The sequence below is a fragment of the Triturus cristatus genome, chromosome 4_1, assembly GCF_964204655.1.
Source record: "Triturus cristatus chromosome 4_1, aTriCri1.1, whole genome shotgun sequence".
Classification (NCBI taxonomy): domain Eukaryota; kingdom Metazoa; phylum Chordata; class Amphibia; order Caudata; family Salamandridae; genus Triturus; species Triturus cristatus.
Window position 1 is genome coordinate 45,371,452 of NC_140585.1, and position 22,631 is coordinate 45,394,082.

Below are 22,631 nucleotides of genomic sequence, written 5' to 3' on the forward strand. Positions count from 1 at the left end.
CACCTTTTTCTGCCTCCTTCTAAGGAGGAAGAGAGGCTCCACCATCAGGATCCAAAACATGTGCTCTCATTTTATTTGGATCGCACCAAGCAATTCCGGGTGACCAGCTCTTTGTTGGCTACGTGGGTACCAAAAAGGTCGGGCTGTGCACAAATGGACCATCTCTAAGTGGGTCGTTTTGTGCATTAAAGCTTGCTACTCTTTGGCAAAGAAGGAGCCTCCTGTGGGGCTGCGCGCCCATTCCACCGGGCGATGGCAGCTTCCACTGTGTCAGGCAGCTAAGTGGGCATATCTGCACACATTCATGAAACACTACTGCCTGGACAGCCAAGTCCGGATTGACGGCTTCTTTGGCCGTTCTGTTCTCCAGGACTTTCTGGTGTGAACTTGGTTCGCAGACCCACCTCCGGGGTTGGTATTGCTGGGGGGTCTATTCTACAGATAAGGAATCTATAACTAATTGTCTCTTTCAGATGAACAAGTTACTTATCTTCAGTAACAATATATCTGTAAGAGACATAGATTAGTTATAGATTCCTTACCTCCCCACCTAAACTCCCCGTTCTGTGAACTGACTTCTAGGGTCAGGGAATCCGTTTCATGACCCTAGTTTTGTGCACCAGTGGTCAGTGTCTTGCATGGCTCTGTGATTCTGGCGTGGAATGTCATGTAAAAGAACTGACATCAGCGCGCGAGGGTGGCTTCTAAGTAGCTACCGCGACGTCATCCCTGCGACCACTGCATCCACGACGCCAACGACGAACGCAGAGTTGACCTACGCCACCTTTCGATGCGCAGGGGTACTGCTGACGAAAAAATTCTCAGGATCCAGTCTGACGCCTGGGGGTAATTCTACAGGTAAGGAATCTATAACTAATCTATGTATCGTTACTGAAGGTAAGTAACTTGTTTGTTTAAAGATAAAGTCTTATCTTAAAAGGTTCGTTACATTTCCAATCGAAAACCAAAAAGATTTGAGATAATTGATCCGCCCAAAACTTTTTGAAGAATTTAGGTCTTACAAAGAAGACTCGCGAGAGCCCCAGAGACCTCAATAATGTTAATAGGAACAGGGGGTTTGATTAAGATGGTGTTCACTCAGTCCACCAATTTTCACTTCATAAGAATCCATCAGGTTCAAACCAGGACAGCCCCAAAGATTGCAGCCCTGCATTCCACACAACCTTTAAGGGTTCCACCCTATGTCTGTGTCAATGGCCGACAGGTGTTCAGCTAGGAGGTGTCGGTGGCGCAAGTATCCAATACTAAACCTGCTGTGCCTTTCTGGACAGCAGGAGTGTCTGTGCACCCCCTTGTTTCTGTATATAAAACACAGTGGCCACGTGGTCTGTGTAGATTAAGAACATCTGGGTGAGAAGGTTCCTTCTGATGGACATCTGTGAGCTCGAAGGGGCTGATGTTCTCTGACTAGCCTTGTGTATTACTGCCACTGCACTGGACAGTCATGTGATGAGACTATGGAAGGTGTTTAACCTTATCCAGTACGGTTCATTATCAGAGCATTTACTTGCTCGTTAAGGGAAGCGGGCTACACATGCAATGTGTAACCACATTGTGAGTGAGGGTCGCTACTGCCCTTTAGCCCATGCTATTGACTGGCGGTGGTTATTACAGTAGGGACACGCGCCTCTTTTCTTGGAACCCTGATGGTTACTGACTACAGAACCACGTAAGAGCCATTTCTGGGGTCACGTGTCTGCATCTTACTTTTATGAAAGCTGTGTGTGTGGTTTACTGGTGACAGTACCTGGTGGGGTCCATAGGTGCATGCTACATTTTGGGATGGTGGCCCTCTTTTCAGAATGCAAGCTTTGTAGAAGGTTGAAACACCAGCCTGCCCACCCTCCTTCACAGCAGGTCCCTCCGAAACCTTCTTGGTGGCTGTTGAGGCTGCCACTCCATTCCTGTTGCTAGGAAGAGGTTTCCATCTGGTAACAAAACCCACCGATGGGCATCTTCCTGTGACCCTGCTGGCCAAAGAGGCAGCCGTGGCAACGCATGGCCCTGTCTAATCTGTAATCAACACCATCACTTAGATCACTCTCAAATTGTTTCTCCTGCAACTCCTGACTTGAAAGCCTGAGAAAGCTTGGGCAACACCAGAAAATGCGCTCCTTGGGAATTTGTTGAGTTTTTCTACATCTGGCTGCCTGCCATGGCCACCCGAGTAAGATAAATACTGCTCCCCACCCTCGAGTAACGAGTACCCCTATGGCAGGCCCAGGGATTCTAGAGGAAATATGCTGCCAGAGGGAAATCTGCCAGGTAGCACTTCTCCCTCTTGACCTTGCCCATGTTTGGCATCCGCATAAAGCCATTCTTCTGTAATCCAGAGGCTGAAGCGCACCTTCCTGCACAAGGAACTGGGCTCCACCTCCAACAAGGTCGCCAACTTCTCCCAGAAGATCTGTCCATGACTGCAGAATCTGCAAGGATGGACCATGGCAGACTGAGGTCATCCAGGAACTGTGGGATTCACTTCAATTCAATTTAAGCGGAGAAACCAAGAAGTGCTCGATCTGAGTCAAGGGCTTCAACCATGTCTATATTCAAGATGTGAACCTGTTCCTTCACTGACCTGAATGTACCCAAAGGGTGTCCATACCATCCCCTTTCCCAGTCCCAGAAGGACCAGTGGCTGGTCTGACTTCAGGCTCTGAGCACATGCTCATTTATGCTGGCTGTGGGAGCCTGTGTTGATACAGAACAGCTTCAACCATCCTCCTACCTAGGTCCAGACATCAACAGCTGATGTCAGGATCAAGCTCTAACAATAAATGACCCAGTCCTGTGGGTATTCCTGCTGCCAGAACCATCAGAACACAAGAGGTAAAGGCGTGCTGGCCAACTATTGGACAGGTTCTCATAGTAAAGATGACTGGTTGGGTCCTAAATGGATGTCGGACTGCAGTGACTCGAGTACTGAACCGGACCAGGAACCAGAAGACGCCCTCCATCCTCCCCTGAACCCCACCATCACCTCTGCTGTAGACAGTAAAACTTGGAAGCTCTTCTCCTGCATATGTCCCTTCCTAGTGATGGTTCTAGCTGTGTGGGAGATGGGTTTCTGGCATTTGTGGCCCAGTTTAATTGTTGGTGCTGCAACCTCATCAACTGAGGCATGAGCCCACCGAGCTGTCCAGTCTGGTACCAAAGGCTGGACCAGTATACAGACTTGGCCCAGAAGCACTGCATCTCTATCCTTAGGACATGCTTGAATCATAGGCCAAAGACCTCATAGAACGTCAGAGACCGACTAGTTGTGAAGATCTGAGACAACCCACAGTCAGCCCCAATGGAAAACCTGGGCCATGACGTCTGCCATCAGACCTTGTGCCCAGAGTCTGCAGGCACGCTCTAGCTTACAGAGGGGACACTGTTCTTGTGCTCTCTTTGCTCCTATAGGGAAAAGCTCTGTTCTTCTTTAAAGTTTTAGTGCTGATGGGACTTTACTCGCTTCCCTCCCCCAGGAAAGGAAGGAAGGAGCTTGATTCAACTGGAGAGCAGCAGCACTGGTGAGTGTGGGACACCAGTGGTAACTCGTGGTGCTCACAGGGGCACCGCCTAGTAACCGCTGACTGTACAGGACTCCTGGAAACAGGCAGGCACAGACGGACACACACCTGACCATCCCCGCGCCTCCCACATGCACGAGCACCCTCCCCCTTTCAGTCTTGAGGGACAACATGGCGCTTGCAGCTATGAGATCCTACTAAAGGGACAGGCCTGGAGAACCTTGTGCAAGACCTGCTCGAGTAGCATGAAAAGCGCCTCAGTGAGTCACAAAGACTGCGAAAGGGTCACGCATGGGTGGTGCAAGTAGATGCCGGGGGGCACATCCCCTGCTGCTATAAGTGGAGGCTATTCAGAAAGAACATGGAGATGTTGGCATGGACTTTCAAGGAGACGAATTAACAAGAATTCGAACATGGTGTAAAGTCTCAGTGGAACAAAAAGAAGTGGCCTGCTGAGAACATGTGACTGTGGAGCAAGGAGACACAAGATGAACGGGCTTTGGGTGCAAATGAAAAATAAATTATTAGAACGAGATAAGCGGGTTGTGGGAAGGCGAAAGTCTAAAAATATATGCAGTTTTCTTAACTGAAATTCTAATCTTCATATTTTTGAACGGAATAAAACCTCTTGATTTTCTTATTTCATTTGAACCACCTTCCGAGTCAGTCCCCACAGACCCTCCAGCTCCCAGTTTTCTCTCTGCTTATGGAGGTTCTCGCCTCCCTTCAACACTTACATCTCCCTGCTCTCTTGTTCTGCAAGTTTTTCTGTACTCATCAAGGGGCATATCAACAACAACCGGCGATAATTATCGCTAAGCGCACTTAGCGCTAGGATAATTATCGCCGGCTAGCGTTGATTTTATATCGCTGAGATAGCGTGCTATTAGCAACGCTTATCTCAATAGCGATAAAAATCCTCACGCTAAGTGGCTAATGTGAGATTATCGCTGGAAACCCACCGATAATCTCATGTTACCTTGTTGATAGGGACAGGCAAACTTAGCCATGATATCCTCCTTCCATAGGATATCATGGCTAAGTCAGAAAAATACCAGACATAAAAAAGCAGCGTTAACCGCGGTTAGCGCTGCTTTTTTTGTCTCTAACAGGGTTAGCGATATTCTTGATAATAGGAGAAATGTCGCTTAGCGACATTTCTCCTATTATTTTACTCTGGAACGCCCCCTTTGCATCTCATTAGAGATGCAAGGGGAAGCGTAGAGTAAAAGGGTGCTAACATGCAAATTTGCATGTTAGCACCCTGTTGTTGATAGGGTGCTAGTTTTATCTCTGCTTTTTTGGCTTTTAAAGCCAAAAAAGCAGAGATAAAGCCCTTGTTGATATGCCCCCAAGACTCCTGTGTCTACTTGTCTCTCAGAGCTCTAGATCGGGGGAGGCTGACCTATCTCAGTGAGGGGGTGCTCCAGCTCAGAGAGAAAACAGGGGGCAGGGATTCTTTAACCTATAATCCGCCGGCTAGATCCCATGGCCATGAAAAGCAGACTCTTAGGTTCCCTTCAAGTGTTTGACTGAGATAACGTCTGCTCTAAGTTCCTCCCCTTCAATAATCTTGTTCCACAATTCTCGTCCACCCTCTTTTATGGCCCCGCCCTCAGCATCTACTCACCGGAACCCCGGTCCAGATCCCGGTGTAGAATAAGTAGCCATATTCAATGACGCTGAAGATCACTGCCAAGGAGATGGAAACCAGGCCAATCATAATCTGTACAGCCTGTAAACAAAAACACAGATTGGTTAATCATAGCATACGCTCCTTACCAACCCCCTCCACACCCTCTCAGAGAGGTTAATCATTCATAGCACCTGCTTCTTACAAACACCCCTCCATGTCCTCTCTACGACCTGCAGACAAGGACACTGAGAGGGTAACCATAGCACCCAACCCTTACTAACATCCCTCCACTCCCTCTGTAGAGTTTGTAAACAAAGACACTGAGAGGTTGATGATAGCATCCGCTCCTTACTAACATCCCTCCACGCCCTCTGTAGAGCCTGCAAACAAAGATACTGAGAGGTTAACCATAGCACCCAACCCTTACTAACACCCCTCCACTCCCTCTGTAGAGCCTGCAAACAAAGACACTGAGAGGTTGATGATAGCATCCGCTCCTTACTAACATCCCTCCACGCCCTTTGTAGAGCCTGTACACTAAGACACTGAGAGGTTGATGATAGCATCCGCTCCTTACTAACATCCCTCCACACCCTCTGTAGAGCCTGTAAACAAAGACACAGATTGGTTAACTATAGCATCCGCTCCTTACAAACATTCCTCCACGCCCTCTGTACGGCCTGTAAACAAAGACACAGATTGGTTAACCATAGCATCTGCTCCTTACTAACATTCCTCCACGCCCTCTGTACGGCCTGTAAACAAAGACACTGAGAGGTTAAGCACAGCAAACAACCCTTACAAACACCTCTCCACGCCCTCTGTACGACCTGCAAACAAAGACACTGAGAGGTTGATGATAGCATCCACTCCTTATTAACATCCCTCCACGCCCTCTGTAGAGCCTGTAAACAAAGACACAGATTGGTTAACCATAGCATCCGCTCCTTACTAACATTCCTCCACGCCCTCTGTACGGCCTGTAAACAAAGACACTGAGAGGTTAACCATAGCACCCAACCCTTCCAAACACCTCTCCACGTCCTCTGTACGACCTGCAAACAAAGACACTGAGAGGTTGATGATAGCATCCGCTCCTTACTAACATCCCTCCACGCCCTCTGTAGAGCCTGTAAACAAAGACACAGACTGGTTAACCATAGCATCTGCTCCTTACTAACATTCCTCCACGCCCTCTGTACGGCCTGTAAACAAAGACACTGAGAGGTTAACCATAGCACCCAACCCTTACAAACACCTCTCCACGCCCTCTGTACGACCTGCAAACAAAGACACTGAGAGGTTGATGATAGCATCCACTCCTTACAAACACCCCTCCACACCCTCTGTATGGCCTGCAACAAAGACACTGAGGTTAATGATAGCATCCACTCCTTACCAACACCCCTTCTCGCCCTCTGACCAGCCAGCAAACAAAGACTCAGAGAGGTTAATCATAGCACCTTCTTACAAACACCCCTCCACGTCCTCTTTACGGCCTGCAGAAAAAGACACTGAGAGGTTAACCATAGCATTTGCGTCTGTCCGTGGCCCCCACAGGGGGCCATTCCAAAAGGGCGGCCCTTTAGTGCCATTTGGGCACCAGCTTCCCCCTCTTTAGTGGTTGGGCTCCTGTAGGAGTCCGCTCGCCAGGGCGCCATATGGGCATCACATCAGGTGCCCCGAGGTGGGGGAAGGGTATATATGCCTCGCCTGCCCCTCCTGGCGTCCTCTGTTGCACCAGCCACGCCGTCTAGGTGGTCGTGGTGAGGAGCTGCTGCGGCTTTAAGCCGTCGTGTCCCTGATCTGGCGTCGGTTGTGTGGTGAGTGAAGGGGCATTACCAGTCTCCCCCTGTCGTCCCCGATGCCTGGTGGGGTGTTGGGTAGCATGGGGGGAAGCGGCATGGGCTGTAGGCCCTCTGCCCGGTTTTGCATGGCCTTTGTTGTGCCCTTGGGCCAAGGTTCTCTGCCCTAGCTTCGGGGGCAGTCGTGTGAGCCTGGCCTGCTGTCCCGGTCTCCTGTGCGATTGAGCAATGGAGTGGTTTTGGCAGAGGGAACAGAGGGGTGTGGTGGGTGTCCCGCAGCCTTGTCGGTGCACGGGCCCACATTTGTGTCATGGACGCACAGTGTCCTGGGGTGCAGGCGGCTGTCGGCATCGTGCAGGAGAATGAATGCCTCTCATGTTTGTTTGTGGGGGCATCACCGGAATCTAAGCAGTAGCCTCACCAGAGATGAGTTTGCGTCGGGAGTGACCTCGCTTTTTGCATTGTTTGTATAGTATGGTTATTTATTTGGAGTGTCGTGGGGGCACGAGAGAGCTGGCAGCCCGTATTGTTGGTTGCAGCCAGGCAGGCATACTACATTGGTTGAATTTGCCTTTTCTACCAGGCAGGCGGCGTATCGAGCTCCGGTGTTTCAGCTCCGGTGTTTTCTAGGTTGGAATAGTGAGTTGGGTCTTGGCGTCAGCTCTCCATCCCATGATTCAGATCTGATCACTTGGTCCCGTGGTGCCTCCGGAGAGGTGTGTATTGGGGCTGGTGCTTGTGGGTGCTCCGATGCCTTCGGGTCCTCCTCATGCGATAGGCAGGAGCGCGTAGGGTCCCGAAGTCAGCGGAAGATTCTGGGGGCGAGGTCACGAGTGCAGCCCTGCTCCCACTGCCACTTTTAGAACGGAGTGGTCCGGCATGCGGGCTATTGACTTGTCAGGTGGTGCTATAGTGCTGTTTCGGGAGCTGGGGGAGCATATGAGCGGCATGGAGGGGGAGGATGTGGTCACGTCATTGGAGCCGGGCCGGTTGGTCGCTGAGTAGAGGCCGGTTGGTACGAGTACCGTCAGGGATGCGGGAAGGCCACTACAGCCTTATGGCACACCCTCCTCCTACAATTCAGGGTTCCTCATTCAGGTTTCATATAATTACACACTGTGGCAGTGTGGCTAGGGTCTTGGACTCGTACGCAAAAGGTTATGTGTTCAAGTCCTGGGGCTTCAATGGTGGTGGTCTCTGAGTTAAAGATTATAACCACTGGCACGTTCATGAGAAAGAATAACCTACCACCTATATAATGACGCAATGGGGCAGGGTGCTTAGGGTCTCTGACATTAAATGAAGTTTCAAGTCCGGGTGTTTCAAGGGGGGTGTCTAGGATTTTACAACATTTTGCTGAATATGATCAATACCTGTTTGAGGTCTCTACAGACTGAATTCTCCCCCCATACTGACATCCTGTCTGGCCATAAGATTTCGATTGGGCATGCTGCTACAAACTGGGCTCAAATCACCCTAGCTTCTGCTGTTTTGGGGGCAAAGTAAAGGCAGAACAGCAAGGTTATCAGGGCGCGTTAGGATAATGCGGTAGCGTTACGGGTGATGTTACCCCTGCAGGCTTCTAACAGCCCCCAGGAGCGGGCGGTATAAGGGCATGGTTGCAGAATGGCTATGTACAAGTGTAAACTGCAAGGGGTTTATGGCAGCCGTGGTGTAGTAGGGTTAGCGTATTATACGACCCCCAGAAAACCACCGCAGATCCCTGGGGCTCCCTAACACTTTTACGTTGGATGTGTTGATTGTGGTGCGCTTTTTAATCGTTAGTGGCGATCACTGCGTTTCCGAAGCGTGGCGGTGGTTCCTTTTGCGGTTGTCTGGGGCCCGGGTACGGTAAGGGCAGTGGCCTGTAGGGTTGGCTTGGCCACGTAATGGCTGGAGGTTTCTGGCATTGACCAGTGCCGCAGGCACCATGGTTATGGGTACTCTACTGCCCGCTAATTAATATGGTAAGTTGTCACTGCACGAAAGGGTGAGGTGTCTCCAATAGTGGCCACAAGACATCTATTGTTTCAAACCAGATTTGACACCATTAGGGTGTTCTCCAGGGTTTAGCCATCAAAGGGGTTTGTGCAACGGTCTGGTCAACGGGGCGAAGTAAGTGCAACCCAGAACCAAGGGTAGGTGACATGTACCTGCAGTTAAGCTCAAATGCCCACCAGGTTAGCTATCTTAGCTTCGCTGGGTGGTGACGCTGTCAGAGAACATAGTGTGCTGCTGTCCCAAGAAATGGGGAAACAAGGTATCAAGCACAAAAGGCTACTATGCAAAAGAACATTTGGCACGTCCAGTGATCAACAAAAATTAAAAGTTACCAGAGCAGGTAATTTTCCACCGCTGGGGTTGCCCAAGGGTGGGCAGTGTGAAAGCCACTGCCCCCCTATTCGGGAATATTCTAGGATAGGGGTAAAGTAGGACTTAATCAATCCTTAGTGTTAGGCACCATATTGCAGACAGTGCGCACTGTATTAACATCAGACAGATTCTCTAAGCTGGTATGCCTAGGGGGTGTCACCACAGAGGGAGCTGAGCGGGCGTTATTCCCATAAGGAATGCGGGGTGCATGGCAAGGGCAGGAGTGCACCCTTGCTCATTGTCACATACTTCTAGTTATGAACATTCCTGTGCGTCATGGTTTAGAAAGCAAAGGGACTGCGCAAATGTTAAGTATAATCCTTCTCGCCCTATTAGCCAAAGTAGGCAGGCGGGGGTGGGAGCGGTTACCTAACAAGTGGGCTGCTGTCCCATAGATGGGGGACACAGGCAAACACACGGTGCTAGAAGGACGGCAGTTAGGTAAGATCAGCAAATATATGGGGCAATGTGAGCCATGGTGTCTGAAATCGTCCTGCCCAGAGTTGGCACAGGGCTGAGTCATGGCAGTGGAACTTTCCCGCAGGAGGGAGAATAGTTCTTGGCACAGGTTCACAGGCCAGAAGGGCATTTGGTTTCATCAAACACTAGCTCATCCAGGCTAACGTCAAGGGCCATTGTGATATAGATGGGTTTCATCTATCACCAGTAGGGAGGGATCTCTTCCCTTACATTTGCAGGAGGCCTTGAAATAAGAGGTTACAGGTGAGAAATTAGCTGTTTTGGTGGGGGGGGGCTCTGGCGGCAACGGGGGCCGCCTCCAGAGCTGTGACGGAGTTACAGGGCCATCTGGAAGCAGACGGGTACAGTACGGGTACCTCTGCACCAGACGGGTACAGTAAGGGTACCTCTGCGTAGCACAGTAGGGGTGCCAGAGCCAAAGACCAGGAGCCTCAGGGCAGGTTCCTGGAAAACCGCAACGGCGCCCCGTTAGTCCTTCGGGCAGTTGGGGGCCTGACCAACCGGGTGTTTGCCCTGCTATGCTCCGCCCTGAAAAGGGCGTGAGTAATAAGAGACCAAGGTGTCACATGATCCGGAGGAGGATCACCAAAAAGGTGTAGCACTGACTGGGTGCCCCACAGTGCTGGCTCATCAGGTGGGCGGGGGCAGCATAGGATGGTACAGCTGACTGCCCTCGGATCTCCCGTAAGATAACCCACCATATTGCATACTTTTGTATGGAATAAACCTGCAGCAATATTTTCCCATAACAAAAGTTGTGTTGTGTATTTATTTATTCATTCATGCTCAGACTGTGGGTGGGGTAAGTTGCCAATAATGGCACTATGTTGCTGTCCGCGGCCCCCGCAGGGAGCCATTCCATACGGGCGTCCCTTTAGTGCCATTTGGGCACCAGCTCACCCCTCTCTAGTGGTTGGGCTCCTCTAGGAGTCCGCTCGCCAGGGCACCATATGGACGTCACATCCGGTACCTCCCCTGCCTCTCCTGGCGTCCTCTGTTGCACCAGCCATGCCATCTCCCACACCACCTCTTACCCAGCGGACAGGCTGCTGGACAAGGTACTCAGAAGGTTTTAATGTTTTCTTTTGTGTTGCAGGAGGAGTTACAGGGCGATCTGGAAGCAGACAGGTACAGTAAGGGTACCTCTGAGGCAGATGGGTACAGTAAGGGTACCTCTGTGCGGCACAGTAGGGGTGCCAGATCCAAAGGCCAGAAGCCTCAGGGAAGGTTCCTGCAAAACCGCGATGGCGCCCCGTTAGTCCTTCGGGCGGTTGGGGGCCTGACCAACCGGGGGTATGGCCTGCTAAGCTCCGCCCTGAAAAGGGCGTGAGTAATAAGAGACCAACGTGTCACGTGATCCGGCATAGGTTGGTACAGATGCCTGCCCTTGGATCGCCCATAAGATAACCCACCATATTGCATACTTTTGTATGGAATAAACCTGCAGCAATATTTCCCCATAACAAAAGTTGTCTTGTGTATTTATTTATTCATGCATGCTTAGACTGTGGGTGGGGGAAGTTGCCGATAATGGCACTATGTTCGTTACTAACATCCCACGCCCTCTGTAGGGTCTGTAAACAAAGACATGGAGAGGTTAACCAGAGCATCCGCTCCCTAATAACACCCCTCCACGCCCTGTGTAGGGCCTGCAAACAAAGACCCTGAAGTTAACCGTAGCATCTGCTCCTTACTAACACCCCTGCACGCCCTCTGTACGGCCTGCAAACAAAGACCCTGAAGTTAACCGTAGCGTCTGCTCCTTACTAACACCCCTCCACGCCCTCTGTAGGGCCTGCAAACAAAGACCCTGAAGTTAACCGTAGCGTCTGCTCCTTACTAACACCCCTCCACGCACTCTGTAGGGCCTGCAAACAAAGACCCTGAAGTTAACCGTAGCATCTGCTCCTTACTAAAACCCCTCCACGCCCTCTGTAGGGCCTGCAAACAAAGACCCTGAAGTTAACCGTAGCGTCTGCTCCTTACTAACAACCCTCCACGCCCTCTGTAGGGCCTGCAAACAAAGACCCTGAAGTTAACCGTAGCGTCTGCTCCTTACTAACACCCCTCCACTCCCTCTGTAGGGCCTGCAAACAAAGACCCTGAAGTTAACAGTAGCATCTGCTCCTTACTAACACCCCTCCACGCCCTCTATAGGGCCTGCAAACAAAGACCCTGAAGTTAACCGTAGCGTCTGCTCCTTACTAACACCCCTCCACGCCCTCTGTAGGGCCTGCAAACAAAGACCCTGAAGTTAACCGTAGCGTCTGCTCCTTACTAACACCCCTCCACGCCCTCTGTAGGGCCTGCAAACAAAGACCCTGAAGTTAACCGTAGCGTCTGCTCCTTACTAACACCCCTCCACGCCCTCTGTAGGGCCTGCAAACAAAGACCCTGAAGTTAACCGTAGCATCTGCTCCTTACTAAAACCCCTCCACGCCCTCTGTAGTGCCTGCAAACAAAGACCCTGAAGTTAACCGTAGCGTCTGCTCCTTACTAACACCCCACCACTCCCTCTGTAGGGCCTGCAAACAAAGACCCTGAAGTTAACAGTAGCATCTACTCCTTACTAACACCCCTCCACGCCCTCTGTAGGGCCTGCAAAAAAAGACCCTGAAGTTAACCGTAGCATCTGCTCGTTACCAACACCCCACCACACCCTCTTAAGGGCCTGCAGACAAAGACACAAATTTGAATAACAGGACCTCGCAAAGACACTGAGAGGGTAATCCTAGCACTGTTCTTTACACACTTCACTCTTTGCACCCTGTACAGCCTGCACATTTTCTACAGCCTGCCGACAAAGGCACTGAGAGGTTCATTATAACACCCCAATTCTTACTTCCTCATAGCATCCGCTCCGTACACCCTTCCTTCCTCGCACTCGGTATGGCCTACAGAGACACAGCATCTACTTCTTGCACCTTTCCCTCCTTGCACTTTGCACCCGTTCCTTGCACCCTTCACTCCTCTCTCTCTATACAGCCTTGAGACAAAGACACAGAATCATATCACCTATTACTTGCACCCTTTACTCTGCAAACAAAGACACAGCACCCACTCCTTGCACCCCTTCCTCATAACACTCTGTACGGGTTGCAGACACAAATGCAGAGAGGGTACTCATAGCACAGCTCCTTACACCTTTTCTCCTTGCACCCTGTACAGCCTGCAGGCAAAGACACAGCCATTGCACCATTCCCTCGACTCGCTCTGTGCAGCCTGCAGACAAAGACACAGCACCCGCTCCATGCACCCTTTCTCTTCTCTCGCTCTGTACAGCCTAGAGACAAAGACACAGCACAAGCTCCTTGAACCCTTCCCTCCTCTCGCTCTGTATGGCCTGCAGATAAAGAAACAGCACTCGCTCCTTGCACCTATCCTTCCTCACATTTTGTATGGGCTGTAAAGACACAGCACCTCTTCCCTGCACCCTTCCCTCCTCGCACTCTTTACAGCCTGGAGACAAATACACAGCACCCACTCCTTGCACTTTTCCTTCTTGAAATCTTTACGGGCTGCAAAGATTCAGCACCTGCTTCTTAGACACTTCCCTCTTCTCGCTTTATAAAGCCTGGAGACAAAGAAACAGCACCCGCTCCTTGAAACCTTCCCTTCTCACACTCTGCACGGGCTGCAAAGACACAGCACCCGCTCCTTGAAACCTTCCCTCCTCACACTCTGCACAGGCTGCAAAGACACAGCACCCGCTCCTTGAACCCTTCCCTCCTCACACTCTGCACGGGCTGCAAAGACACAGCACCCGCTCCTTGCACGCTTCCTTCCTCACTTTCTGTATGGGCTGTAAGACACAGCACCCCAATCCTCTAGCCTATCCTACTCACACGTTTCCACCTCCCTTTTCTTCATGGAGTTTGCACACTCGTTAATGTGCTAAAGCAACAGCATGTCTGGGTGCGAAGGCAACGCCTCCCTCACAAACATACATATTTCACCCTTGTGAGAGGCTGGCTTAGTATATGGTGCTCACGTATGTAAGTGTAGCACCCTGCACAAATCCAGACGACTCTTATGGTGATTTTAGTGGTTTACACAAACATAGAAATCTCTCTAAGTGGTAGCTGTGGAGAGCAGCCTTCAGGCTTAGTCTAGGGGGAGTGCAAAGCAGCTCGGTTTACCAGTCTCTAATCCTCTAGTAAAGGCTAAGAGAAAAAGAGCCACACAGTGTACTTATAAACATAGATATTTATTACAGTCACTCACTAACACTATACAATATCTCCCGTCCGGAGATATATTCACGATCCACACAATACTTTAACACTAGAACAGTAAGTAGCTCCAATACACAGTGGTCCCCAGGGCGAGATCAATCCATATATCAAAATAGGGGGATGCAAACCACAAGCTAAGTCGAGACTGGACCCAGGAGATGTAGAAGAGTTGGGGACCGAAGAACCCACCCCAGGTGAGTGTCTAAGAACCCCACAACGGTCGTGTGCAAAGGGGACACACAACCGCGTACTCAATGGGTACGTCGTGGTTGCAGTTTTACAGAAGATAGACCCTTTCCAGGGGATCCTGAGGACACCCAGTGTGAGACAGCAGGTTGAAGAGCCACCCCGCCCATGGATACCCTAGGAACCTGGATACCTACATGTCGAACACACTGGAGGACTTCAGGACGATGTCGCAGCTGAGAAAGGATGAAATAGTCTGTTAGAACCCAGATGTGGATTCAAGTTGAAGAGTACCTGTAGGGGACAGAGTCTATGCCACTCAGGAGTGACCAAGATGCCTTGGAGACAAAGGCCCCTCTATAGTTCAAGGTTTCAGGTTAAGTGATGAGGAGCTTCAAGGACTGTTACGCAGAGTTCGTAGCTCCGACTGAGCTACTGTGTTGCTGTAGACAACGGAGTCCGTCTGTTCCAACCAACCACGTCAGCGTGGATCAATTATAGCGGGACAGACTCGTTGACAGAACCTTTTGATGCGTCTGACTCTGTTGGCACGAGTCAGTCGAGACAACCGATTCAGTTGTCGTGCGGTGAAGCGATGTGACGCGGTGCACAGGGCTTCGATTGAAGAGGCTCTGACAAGGCATACTGGCCTCAAACTTGGTGAGAGGACAGTTCAGGCCTCGAGGAAGCTAAGGGCCACTACCTGTGTTGCTGAGCCTTTTGGAGTCCAGAGGAGCCCAGGTTCGGCAGACCGGTTGGCTGTGTTGCACTGCCTGTGGATGCGGGGGAGTGACTCCTTCGCTCCAAGGGGATTCCTTCAGTTGTCTTTGATGTCTGCAGGCCTTGGGAGGACCTGTACGGAGCACGGGCGCGGACACTGCAGTGAGCTTGCAGGACGAGGAGAGCAGGAGCAGCAAGGATCTTCCCAGGCGCGGTCTCTGTGTCTAGAGCGAAGTCCAGAGTACCCAGACAGTCGAAGTAGATGTGGAGTTGGAGTCTCACGATAAATTTAGGGAACCACCCACAGTTAAGTTCTTAAGTATCCTAAGATGAGGGTTAAGACGATTCAGAGGTCCCTCCCAGAGAAGGGGTTAGACAGTGGGGAGGATACTCCTATGTCCTTTGTCCAGTTCCGCGCCAGAGCAGAGAGCCAATGGCTCCCTGATCTGGCTTGAACTGGAGTATGCAAGGAGGGCACCAAATGTGCCCTTCCTGCAAACTATGTGGCACTGGCGAGCACCCCCACCCCGGCCTAATACACTAAATCCGGTCTGGGAGGTGGTCACACCTCTCTGTGACAGGAAACCTATTGTACTACCTTCCCTGCTCTGGTTTGGCCCAGCAGCAGGAGGGCAGAATCATGTCTGTGGTCAGCAGCAGCCCTAGGTTGCTGACAGGCTCTGTAAGATCGGTCCCATTAGTATGGAGGGCTCCCCAGAGAGGACCTAGCGTGGATTGAATCATACCTCCTACACCGGATACCGTGTTGTGGTATGATTCCAATATGTTTGATACCAAACATGCCCAGGTTTGTTACAGCTAGTTTAGAGATGGTCATCGCATAATGACGCATCACCCCTCTATGTTTCGTTTTGGCTGATCCACTTACAAAGCCTGGAGAATGGGCTCTGGGGTTTATAGGAGTGGCCCAACATGCAGGGCCACCCTCACACTCTTAAACAAGCACCCTGCCTTTGGTACTGAAACCTGCTAGAGGAGTGACTTATAGGTTTCAAGTGCAGTGGGGTTGGATATAAGGGAACATATATCTTACATGAGAGGTGCACACACCAACTCACAGAGGCTGCAATGGCATGCTTGTAGTTGTATTTTTGAGGGTCCCTCGAGGGTGGCATAATACATGCTGCAGCCCATAGAGGACCCTTGGGGTAGCTATGCCCGGGGTACCTCAGTGCCATATACTAGGGACTTACAAGGGTGCCCCAGTAGCCAAATAGGGATGTACCATATACTGACCAAAGCCAATTTAGGTAGGGAGCACAGTGACTGGGGTCCTGATTAGCAGGATACCAGTCAGACTAGTCAGAAAACAGTTATGACACCAGCAAAAAGTGTGGGTAACCATGAAAGCAGATCCTACTTTCCTACAATCCTAATCCTTTTACACAAGTGGTCACTATTGACACTTTCATCAGAGGTCCTCTAAATGTACACACTGGTGCATGTCCAACTGTGCTGTTAAAGATTGGAATATTGATTCCTGCCCAAAAAACACCTCTCGTCTGTTACTTTGGGAATAGATGGGACCTTAATAATGTTTGTTGTGCCTTATAAAGAGAAAACCAAGACATTTTGATATTTCAAGTCTCTAGTGGGAATAACAAAACACTCGGAGGTGTAGTCATTTATAAACCTCCGGGCTACAAGCCCGAATTCAGCGCGAACCTACTAGCCCAACTTTTTCCCTCCTGCCTGAAACAAAACCACTTTCTGGTTATAGGTGATTTTAATTTCCACTACGAAGACAGGATTGACTCTAGGGGTATACAAATAAAAGACGACATGCAGATCTTACAGCTCGAACAATTGGCCAATGAACCCACCCATATTGCTGGACACAACCTTGACCTTTTATTTTCTAACATTGAGTCTTTAAAAAAATTGCAGAAATCAAGGCCCTCGTCTTGACGGACCATTACCTAATACATTTTTCCTTCACCCTGCCAGGTAATAAATCTAGCACAGGTACTCCTTCAACAGGGGTTAAGTGACGTTGGAACCTTACTACTCATAAACTGTTTGCCTCACATTTTCCAAAAAGGGATAAGGCATTCTTAGGGTCTCCTCCAGTCCAGGCAATGGTGGATACCTTAGACTCTGCGATAACTTTACACTGGATGTATGTGCACCAAAGATAGTTAACAAACCTATTAGAAAATCACTTTCTGAGGGGGGGCGTGGCTTGATGCCCACGGAAGATGGCAGACCTCCCGTGAGCTCCGTGAAACCGGCACCACAAATACCCGAGAAATGCGAAATATGTGACTTGTCAGCTCTTCAAATTACTGCTCCTGCCGTCGGAATCCCCCGACTTCATTCTGACCTTGAAAGTTGTTTGCCAGCAGTGCTCGTTCAAGGTATTTTTGGAATCTTGCTGCTTCCTCAGGCGCAACCGCCATTTTATAACCACGCGCTGAGGACTCTTATCTCTTCAGGCTACCCTCAATGGCCTGCGCATTTTGCCATTCAATGCGCTAATATTCTTGACCTTTTCGACGGCTCACAATAAACCATGCTTGCATGTCAGCCCTTGTTAAAAAAACGGAGAGGCTAACAAATATTCCTTTTTACATGGGTTTTCTCTCTTTTCATGGTTATTATTGCTAAGCGCGCACACTTTCTGCTTCTTGCTGGAATTATTATTGCCTCTCTCCAATCTACTATGCCCTCGCATATGCTGCTCACACCATACAGCAACGCATGGTACTTCTGAATGGAAGCATCTGTTGAAACCCACAGAATGTTCACTTTATACTTGAGCTCTGCTATTTTACATCATGACTAGTTTGTGAGCCAATATATCCTTCCCCCTGCTTTTAAACGACCATTCCCTTTTCATGTGTTGGTCGCAACAATGTCTTTTTTTGCATATGGTATGCCAGGATTAACTGCACAACATACACCTACTTTTTTACCTCTGATTCTCTACGCATTTATTTTTGTCGCAGTACATGGGACGTTTGCGGAATCTCTCCTCTTCATCTGCAACTCCATCACATAGGTACATTAAAAACTCAATTTTTTTTTACTACACTTGCCAAAATGGAGTTTGCCTCATCCGCTCCCACAAGGTCTACTGTTCCTTCTCAACAGCAGTTAATGTCTTCTGCTCCTGCTATTCCTGCAGAAGCCAACACTAAACGTATTAAAAAAGACAATCCCGCCCCGGCAAAGTCACCAACTCCAGTCTCTATGGACTTGCTTTTGGAGGAAATATGGTCATTGAAACCATTTATGGAAGAGACAAACTCCAAACTTCAATTTCTAACAGACAGATGGTCCCAACTTTGTGAACATCTCGTGGTAGTTGAGCAGAGTGTCTCTTCCTTTCAAGGGACAGACTCCAAAGTACTTCATCTTCAGTCACAGGTGTCATCCTTGCAGAAGCAGGTTGAGAATTTAGAAAATAGGAACCGTAGGAATAATTTACGTATTTATGGACTTCCTGAAAATACAGAGGGGGCAGACCCTCTCTCCTTTTTCGTCTCCTTTTTGCCTAAGCTGTTGGGCATGCCTTCTGAACCAGCTTTGAATATTCAACGCGCCCATAGATTGGGTCGTCCACATGCTGACTCTCCTTCCCTCTCTTCTGCTCACCCAAGAGGAGTCATTTTGTACTTTTTAGAGTATACAGACCTTCTCAAAGTCTTATCAGCTTATAAGAAGTTGTCACGTGTTACATGGTTGGGCCACATGTTGTTTTTTTCCCAGGACTATGCCAAAAGTACTGCAGATTGTCGTAGAGACTTTCTAAAGATGCGTCCGGAACTGCGTGATTTGGGTGCTAGATATGGTCTCTTCCACCCATGTCTGTTCAAGGTTACATACAACAACAGAAGCACTACCTACGAGGACCCTCTTAACCTCTTCAATGCCCGTGACGAGCTGGTCTCGTCATGGGCCGCGGTTGCACTGTGCCCATGACGAGACCAGCTCGTCACAAACCCCGCCCGCTAATGAAACGGCCGGCACAGGGCGGGGAAAGGGGCGGGCACTGAAGGGGTTAAACTGAAAAGTTTTCTCAATTTTTGCAAATCTGATCATATGGATACTTCTGCTGCTTCTTCCTCGCACTGTGGTTGATTCTCTTTAAATTATTTATTGATGTTTTTCTCCTGATTTTTTCATGCTGATGTTGACTTGTTTTCTCTTCCAGCTTACGATGATTTAGGCTATGTTTATGCCTTGACTTTTGTATTTTAATTATAGAGTCTTTGTTGGTTGATTGTGTTTTAGTGTTTTAATCAACCTTTTTTTCTTCCCTATAGTTACCCTTGTTCGTCTTTGTTCAATTGTTGTCTCGCAATTTGTATGACGCGGACTTTCTAGTGCCTCTCTCCCTGAGATCCGGTTGTGCCGCCCTTCCATGTGGTTTCACCCTCCCCTCCCTTACATATTTGGATTTGTATAAGTATGTATTTTTCTTTTCTTTTTCCCCTTTTTTTTTCTTATATGTTTTTTTCCCATGTTCTTGTTTCCTTCTCCCTCTTCCTTGTCACTGTTTTTTATTACCGGTACTTTTGCTAATTTTTTCTCTCATTTCCTCTTCGTGATACCATTTCAACTTTGCAAATTCTTTTTCTCTCCTTCTCCTTGTCCGCTGTACTTTCACTTCTTATCTTTTTTCTCAATGTCTTTCTATATTCTTCTTCTATTTTCCTCTCCCTAATCACCTTCTACATAGTTCTTATTGTTGTTATTTATATAGTTACTTCCGTTACTTCCTTCAATATTAACTCTTTATTATATTGTATAACTCTTTGTTTAATTAAGGTTCTAGCTTGTTTGTTTTAAAAAACGATATGGTTACTTTTTCAGAAAGCTGTTTTTTTGCCTGGTAGGTCTGTATGTGTAATTCATATTAATCTTTAGATGACACTCAACATTGTTACTTGGAATGTCCGGAGGTTGCATTGCCTGATTAAGAGACAGCGTGTCCTATCACATTTGTCTAAACTGAATGTTGGCATTGCTATGATTCAATAAACCCACCTCAATCAGTCTGAGTTCCTCAAGTTAAAAAGGGAATGGGTTGGGGATGTTTTCTTCTCTCCTGGCGATGGCAAACGCAATGGAGTTATTACCCTATGTCATAAGTCCTACATGTTAAGCTTATTTCTCAAGAAACGGACGAAATGGGTCATTGGTTACTTACTGATTTATTGGTTGAAAAGACTCCTCTTACCCTATTTAATATCTATGCCCCAACTACTGGTGGCTGTTTGTTTTGGTCTAACCTTGCAGGAAAACTAATGCAACTTCCCCATGATAATTTGATTGTAGCAGGTGACTGTGACCAAGTTGTCGATCCTTTCATAGATCGCAACTCCACCTCCACGTTTACTTCTTCCAAATCTCATAAAGTATTCCTGCACACCCTTCAACAAAGACATTTAGTTGATGCTTGGAGGCTCTGTAACCCTACCTTGAGTGAATGTACTTTTTTTCTCTCCAGTGCACCACACTCAATCTCGCATTGACCATCTTTTTATAACTCACTCCCTCTCTCAATCTTTACTTTCTTCTGACATTGGTTCTATCCTGATTTCTGATCATGCCCCAGTTTTCCTTTCCTTCGACATTTTCCACAAACCCTCCACTCCTAGACACTGGTGCTTTAATAATTCATTGTTACTGGACGCTGTTTTTACCTCCTCTTTCCTTTCTTTTTCCCGCAAATTCTTTTTTCTTAACGACTCGGAGGATCTCCAATTTTAGGTTGTCTGGGATACTTATAAAGCAGCTGCTCGTGATTTCTCATCATTAATTATGTCTCTAAAAAGCGACATGCCTCTCGAAAGTCCACCACCGACCTTTTTGCCAAAATAAAATCCTTGGAACATGAATACTATACTTCCAAGTCACAAGCTTGTCTTAACACTCTTATAGCTGCCAAGCTTAAATTTAACAAAGATTCCACCGATAGCGCTTCCCTTTACCTCCTTAAATCCAGTGCTAAATTTTATGAAGGTAATAATAAATCGGGTAAGCTTTTAGCAAATTATTTAAGGGTAAAAAAAAAAAAAAATTCAGCAAGACTCCATCCTGGATGCTCATCAGTCACCTAAATTTAAACATTCAGAAATTCTTCAGGAGTTTCAATTATTTTATCACTCATTATATACACCTGAAACTTCCCCTTCGGTAGATTTCATTAACAATTATCTCTTCTCCATTATTAAATCCTCTGCACCTAGTCTAGATTTTTAGTCCTTGGAACTGCATAACTCAGAGAAGGAATTACTTGCTGCTTTATGTTTACTCAAGAAAGATAAGGCTCCAAGTCCTGATGGGTTCACGGTTGAGTTTTGTTTCGCATTTTTCTCACTTTCTTATCCCCAAGTTGTATAAACTTCTAGCCAGCTTCCTCAAAATTGGTTCAGCATCAGGTTCTTTTTTGGAAGCTCTCATTTGTTTGATTCCTAAAGATAATAAAGAGCCCGTTTTTGTAAAAATTTCAGGCCAATATCTTTGGTGAACATTGATTATAAGATTTTTTCCAAATCTTTGGCATTGCGTTTAGAATCCCTCCTTCCTGATCTTTTGGGTAAAGAACAATCAGGCTTTGTGAAGGGTCGCTCTCTTACGGATAATACTCGTCTGTTTTTTTACATTTTGTCAAAGTCCTCCCACTCTTCAGACCCTTTGGCAGCTATAGCGTTAGATGCGGAAAAGGCATTTGACAGAGTCTATTGGCCTTTTATTTTTTCTTCTCTTAAGTGGTTTGGTTTCTGCCCTAAAACTGTTTCTTTCATCTCTTTTCTATAGTCCAAACCTAAAGCTGCTATTTTTGTTAATGGTCTTACCTCCTCCTATTTTAATTTAGGTAGAGGCGTTCGTCAAGGTTGTCCTCTATCCCCCTTTTTGTTTACTCTAGCCTTAGAACCGTTCCTTTGTAGACTCCGTCAAAATAATGATTTTCATGGATTCACTCATCGGGACACACATCAAATTGGCAGCATACTCTGATGACATTTTATTGTTTATGTCCAATCCTTCCTCTTCTCTTTATGCCTTTTTATCTGAAACTCAAACCTATTGCTCTGTCTCTGGCTACAAATTGAATAATGATAAGTGCGAAATCTTACCCTTAACAAAATTTACTTGTAAGGAAGATTTCAAAGCTACTAACTTTTCTTTGACTACTACTCAAATATTTAGGCATCTATTTTTCTTTCTCCCTTAAGTCCTCAGTTTCTATCAATATAGATAAATGTTGTTTAAAGATTTCCTCCCTTATTGATAGATGGCTCCCTTTATATCTCTCCTGGTGGGGGAGGTTGAATACTATGAAGATGATGCTATCCCCAATTGTTCTATTTACTATTTCTAATATCCCTGTCAATATACCCCTTACACACTTTAAAAAAAATAAATTCTTTGCTCTCTTCTTTTCTTTGGAATAAGAAAAAAGTGTGAATGTCATTAACTAAACTTTACCGTCCTAAATTGGATGGGGGGGGCAATTTTCCAGATTTTCCTGTTTATCACAAAGCTTTTAACCTTTGCCAATCCTCCTACTGGCTTGCTAATCCCGTCCTCCGACTCACCTCTTTGGGTTTTGCTTGAACAATCTTTTCAGACTCCTTTCTCCCATAAACCTCAGAAATTGTCTACACCCATTATTAAGCACACACAC

At 47.7% G+C, this 22,631-nt stretch overlaps 1 protein-coding gene across 2 annotated transcripts in view; it reads right to left on the reverse strand.

The window, feature by feature from the left end:
* The window catches only part of LOC146839433 (transmembrane protein 176B-like), an 89,170-nt gene that overhangs the window by 15,595 nt on the left and 50,944 nt on the right, over positions 1-22,631 (reverse strand). For both annotated transcript variants that reach the window (XM_085651483.1, XM_085651484.1), the window contains exon 3: positions 5,167-5,271. In XM_085651483.1, coding sequence (XP_085507609.1) covers positions 5,167-5,271 — 105 coding nt within the window. The remainder of the gene's footprint in view (positions 1-5,166; positions 5,272-22,631) is intronic.